The sequence below is a fragment of the Octodon degus genome, unplaced genomic scaffold, assembly GCF_000260255.1.
Source record: "Octodon degus isolate 3935 unplaced genomic scaffold, OctDeg1.0 scaffold00070, whole genome shotgun sequence".
In the NCBI taxonomy this organism is placed as follows: domain Eukaryota; kingdom Metazoa; phylum Chordata; class Mammalia; order Rodentia; family Octodontidae; genus Octodon; species Octodon degus.
Window position 1 is genome coordinate 2,034,041 of NW_004524646.1, and position 6,000 is coordinate 2,040,040.

The 6,000-nt window shown below is 43.4% G+C and overlaps 1 protein-coding gene across 3 annotated transcripts in view; it reads left to right on the plus strand.

Annotated features, from left to right (window-relative positions):
• The window catches only part of Tdp1 (tyrosyl-DNA phosphodiesterase 1), an 87,573-nt gene that overhangs the window by 22,599 nt on the left and 58,974 nt on the right, over positions 1 to 6,000 (plus strand). For all 3 annotated transcript variants that reach the window (XM_023719700.1, XM_004635130.2, XM_023719701.1), the window contains 3 exons: positions 3,016 to 3,108; positions 3,626 to 3,793; positions 4,229 to 4,307. In XM_023719700.1, coding sequence (XP_023575468.1) covers positions 3,016 to 3,108; positions 3,626 to 3,793; positions 4,229 to 4,307 — 340 coding nt within the window. The remainder of the gene's footprint in view (positions 1 to 3,015; positions 3,109 to 3,625; positions 3,794 to 4,228; positions 4,308 to 6,000) is intronic.

Here is a 6,000-nt window from a genome sequence, read left to right on the forward strand (position 1 = left end):
AGCCACTCAGAGTGATAGGAGCACATGACATGCATGATTCCAGCAGTCTCACAGGATCGCTTGGGACCCGGATAGTTGCCATTTCCTCTGGAAGCTGCGAATTCTGCGGTTGTGAAATAGGAAAGTCCTCCTTGTGTGGATGGCGGTCAGACAGTGCTGCCATGTAGAGATCCCGCAGCCCCCTGTGGGCCTCGCTTCACATTTGCAAAGTGTCCTGCTGCCACCCCCCCTGCGCAGACAGTGGGGCAGACATGCCTTCTTCGGGACAGACCCCACTCCTCTCGTTTCTAGCTGTTGTATATTTTGCAGTGCTGGACATGGAACCCAGGAAATCCCACATGCTAGGCAAGTGTTCTACCACCGAGCTACTTCCCAGCCCTTTTTATTAGTTTGGGGTTTTTTTGGTTTTGTTTTGTTTTTTGGTTTTTTTTTTTTTTGGCAGAACCAGGGATTGAACCCAGACCCTTGTGCTTGCCAGGCAAGCACTTATTCTACTGAGTCATCTCCCCAGCCCCACCCCAGCCCTTTTAAAAATTATTTTGTGAGACAGGGTCTCAATATGCTCCCCTGGCTGGCCTCAAACTTGCAGTCCTTCTGCCTTGGTCTCCCAGGTAGTTGGGTTACAGGCATGTGCCACCACTCCCAGGTCCTGGCTATCTCCGATCAGATTCTACCTACTTTTACCTATTATCTTACTAACACTATTTTGTCTGTGAAGAAAATTAATATGGGTCCCTTTAAATTCCTAGTTCTATTTTTGTAAGATTGGCTGGTATTAGTGCCTGATTTTCCTGATAAGTGATGTCTTGATTAGTAGAAATATTTGTAAAGCTTATAACATGAATCCATAACTGGCTTATCCTTAATTATAATCAGCTGCTAATGTGGCAAGTATGTGTATAAATCTGCCCAGATCTCAGTGAGACATTTCAGAATGGGAAGAAAGATGGCGCAGCAGCTGTCATTTCTCTAGCTTTGCATTAATTCACAGTTTGCTAGATAAGGTTAATGTCTCATCTTGGCAACAACTAAAAAATCCCATTCTCTTTTCTGTTCTTCCCCAGTCCTAGGGATTGAACCCGTGGTCTTCTCACTGAGCTACATTTCCAGCACCCCCCCCCCTTTGTTTTTTTAAATTTTGAGATGGAGTGTCACAGAATTGTGTAGGCAGAGCTAAAACTTGCCATCGTCCTCAGCCTCCCCAAATGCTGAGGTTATAGAGGTGTACATCTCTCCTAGCTCCGTCCCTCTACCCCTGTCCTCTTGTGCTTTCCTCACCCTGCCCAGACTGTATTCAGATGATTGTTTATTTGAGGAGAACCTGTGGCATATTTTTTTGCACATGTGCACTAAGTTGCATTAGTGAGTGTTAGGTAACATTGTGACCCCAGTGAAAGTGATGAGTCAAGACAATTCCAGCCTGGAGCAGCGGCCCTAGTTGAGGAAAGAAACCTAGATTACTACAATAACGATAAGACAAAGTCATCTAATTGATTACAAAATAAGTCACCATAGTGTGTGCATGATTATTCAAGAGTTGACAACACACATTTTGATTCCATTTACGACAGTCCCGGGATAGATTTGATCCTTCGTGTTCCAAATGAAAAACAAAGGTTTAGGGATGGCTCGGCTATGCTGAGACAGTTCCTGAACGACTCAGGTCTTCCGACTTCAGACAGAAAGCTCTTACTTGGGCTCTGCTTTGTCCTCTCACCGGCAAGAAAACAAAAGAAACATGTTTGATGCTGAAAGGCCTGAGGGAGCCCACTGGGAAAGAAAGGTCTCAGCCATTCTCGGCAGAGGAACAAAGGTGCTGTGGACTGGAGTCTATGGAACACAAATGAGTCCGTCTAATAAGAATGAAGCATCTTATAAATTTTTTTGCTTGTAACCCACGGTAAGGAATTCTGTGAGTCATACATTTTAGTGTGCTACACATGGACATATCCGTGTGCTGAAACCACAATGTCATGTTCCAGTACTTTGTTTAGATGTATGCAGTGTCCTGTTGACTTATTCTCTTTTAGTTGTTGACATATATAAGACGTACCACAGCAAGGGGCTGTGCCCATCCTTGGAAAAACCCTGGGCAAAGCTCCCTCTGTCCAGTGTTAATAAGGTGATCCTGAACATATAATAAGGGGCCAGACTAGGACGGCGTGAAATGCCAGGACCAGCATAGACAGAATGGGGTGAACATTCGTTGACCTACAGTAGGCATGCCAGGGCTTTGTGGAAAGTGGCTTTCTACCTGTCGCTGAGGCAAAATTTTGTAAAACTGGTTAATATAAAGGTTTGAAAATTCCTCTAGCTACAAGTTGTGTTTGAAAAGTATGGTGAAGGTTTAAAATTTTTCTGAATTTATTACGTGAAAAGTACATTTCTTTTTTTTTTTTTTTTTTTGGCGGAACCAGGGGTTGAACTCAGGCCCTTGTGCTTGCCAGGCAAGCGCTTATTCTACTGAGCCACCTCCCTGGCCCCGAAAAGAACATTTCTGTTAAGTTTTCAAACCACTCTCATTTGGAATGGTACCCCATTGTTCTTCGCACTTTCTGAAGCCGTTCTGGAAGCCTGCCTCTGTCCTCAGTTGAACTGTGTGACTGCCTCGGTGTCCTAAATGAGCTCAAAATGTCTACCTTTGGTGCTCATTTTGACTGTGGAGAACAGAAGTTACATGGCACCAGATCTGGTGAGATAGATGAAGTCGGGACTCAACATCCTTCCGAGCCACTGGATGGCACTCAGCAGCAAGCATCCGCAGCTATGAAGACACAAAAGAGAACTCTGGAACCACGTCAGAAAGGGGCAGGAATGAGGAGACACGCATGCTTGAAGTGAAGGGGAGGACTTTGAGGTGGATTAGTAACAAGATATCTCTTACTGTAATATTTAAACATTTGGGTATCCATTATACATTTTTATGGCCTGTGTATTTGTGACATTTTCATTAGAAAGGTATTGCATATTTGAGAAATCCTGTTAATAGTTTTTATCCCCTTTCTGTTTTTGAAGTAAAATGATGTTACTGCTGTATGAAGAAGGCCTCCGGGTTGTCATCCACACCTCCAACATCATCCGTGAAGACTGGTACCAGAAAACCCAAGGGTTCGTAAGGACCTACTTAGTCCTGGCCAGCCGCAGTTTATGCTGAGAGAGATCAAAAGCCAGAACATTCACTGTATTCTTTTTTGGGGGATGGGGAGGCCTTGTTTGGTTTGGTTCTGTTCCGCTCTGTTTTTGTTGTTTGCAGCGCTGGAGATCAGACCCCCAGGGCTGGGCACACACTGCCACTGAGCTGCATCCTATCCCCTGTAACGTTCTTTCCCGACTGCTCTACTTCCATTGTGCTCTCTTTGAAATAGTCACCGTTAAGAGTTTGGTGCATCATAAACTACAGCTATCTCTGTGTCAGCATAATTCAGAAAGAGTTCTCACTACGGTGAGAGGACATTGACGTGGTGTGATCAGATTTGTTTTACATTCCCTAAAAATCACTCTGCTTACTGTGTGGAGATGCATAGCAAGCCACTACTCTTCCTTTGGGAATATGCATAACCATTAGAGAGCTATCATGATCAGTTGCATTCCTGAGTATTAAAGGGTTTTTTTTTCCATTCTCCAGGATATGGTTGAGCCCCCTGTATCCACGAATTGATCCTGGAAGCCACAGATCTGGAGAATCAGAAACACATTTTAAAGCTGACCTCATCAGTTACTTGAGGGCTTATAATGCTCCTCCTCTCAAGGAATGGATAGATACCATCCAGGAGCATGATCTCTCTGAAACTGAGTAGGTGTCAGTTGCCAGTCCCAGGTGCAGGACTCCCAGGCACGGAGCTCAGGGGAGGCGGGGGGGGGGGGGGGGTTGTGCCTTGAGACTTGCTTAGGGGAGGACAGCAGATTCCCTCTGCAGCTGCGTCCTGCGGATCTCAGGCCTTGAGGCAGCCAGCAGGTCTTCTACCCTGTGCTTCTTGCTGGGGTCCTCTAAATACAAGAAGTTCTTCGCCTGGGACCTTACACCTTCATGTTCTACCATAATCCAGCTTGCGGGGAAATGAGTTTTGGGAGTTGCAGTTACAATTGAGGAGACATCACAAGGAAAGGAATCTCCTAGAACAATTAGAAGGTGTCTCATTAGTTCTCATGTGTGTTTCATTATTTTTTTTGAGATGGCAAAGCACATTACTATGTCCTGTATATAACTCAGGTTTTATGTCTTTTTTAGTGTTTACCTGGTTGGCTCAACCCCAGGACGTTTTCAAGGAAGTCAAAAAGATAACTGGGGACATTTTAGGCTTAGAAAGGTAAAGGAACTCTGACTCTCAACATTTTAAGAACAATATGTATTTTTTTCTCCTTTTTCATTTATGATGGTATATTTTGTTAGTGGTTTCACAATATTTCCTATACAATTCTGGTGGGGAATAGAAGGTACTTGATAAGTTGATTGTCTAATGATGATTTTCAATAGTTTTTAATTTAATATTTTGCCTCTTTTATAGATGTAGACTTCCTAAATATTATATTATTTTTAGTAGTTTTTACATTTCCTGTGATAAAGATAATTAGAAGCTTCCCATTCATGCAAGTATGGTAGCTTTTAGTGCTTAGCATATCTAGGATTTTTTAACGTGCAAGTTAAACAAGAACAGACAATAGTGTTGAATAAAGGAGGTGACTTAGTTATAAATACTTCTGAAAATCATTTCCTTAAGGAAAATATTTTCCTGCTTTCACTGATTACAAAAATGACATTTGCTGCTCATATGAAAATGAACAAGAAGGCTGGACATGGTGGCATACACCTGTAGTCCCCACACTCAGGAGGCCGTGGCAGAAGGGTTGCCGCAAGTTCCAAGCCAGCTTGGGTTACAAAGTGAGTTCAGGGCCATCCTGAACTGCATAGCATGACCCTGTCTCAAAAAGAAAAGAAAAAGAACATCTTTAACAAGATAAAATAAGAAGCAAACTGGAAATGAAAGTTTCCTAAGTCTTCTTTAGTTTGCCAACCTTAATAAAAATCCCTAAAGTGGTTTTCTTAAAAGCTTTACCTCGTACTCCACAAATTATATACAGATTCAGTATCACTTGATCTGAAATATTTGTACCAGAAGATTTGGCTTTCAGATTTTTTCCAATTTTGGAATATTTGTATGTATAGTTATTATAGACAGCTATGTTAGATGGAAATTAATAGCTGGTCAGAGAGGGTTCAGGCCCTCGAGGGAGTCAGTGCAGCAGGTGAGACACAGCAGAATTGCGGGGAGAAGTGATGAATCCAAAGAGAATCAGAAGGGCCGGCCAGATAGCTCAGCAGACTAAAGCACCTGCTTAGGAGGCGCAGGGACTGGGTTCAATCCCCAGCATGCCATGCCAGCCCCATCCCCGGGGCATACTGAGACTGCAGCTGAGACTGGACGTGGTGGCACGTGCCTGTAATCCCAGCCCTTAGGAGGCTGAAAAAACAGGAGAATCACTACGAGTCCGATCTGTGTAGTGAAACCCTGTAGATCCTGTACTAAATACATTAAAAAATAACAATAACAAAGAGAACTCAGGATGGAGATGCTCTAACCAGTCCTGTAAACCACCCTGGAGATAAACAACAGCATGAGATTCTACTGTAATTAGCACTGACTAGTCTAGGGAGCCCCAGTAATACATCAGGTACGTAGGTGGGTGCCTGGAACACTCTGACCCATGCTGCCATCCTCTCTGGGGATGCCTTTGTTCTTTCTATGTTAGAAGTTACACATAAGCTGAGGTTAATGATGCTCAGCATGATCCCTGGCTGTGTGACTCACTTTCCTGTTGAATCAATATTGGTTTAAGCAACTGTACTTCTAATTGTACAGGTTGATTATAGTTTGGCCCATAGCTACCCAAGTGGTGATTTTGCTTTATATAATGCTTGTAGACAAAGACCATCAGCGGCCAGCAGCTTTCAGGACACCCTCTAAGGAGCTTTCTCGCCCTAAACCTTTGCGGTTTTTTTTT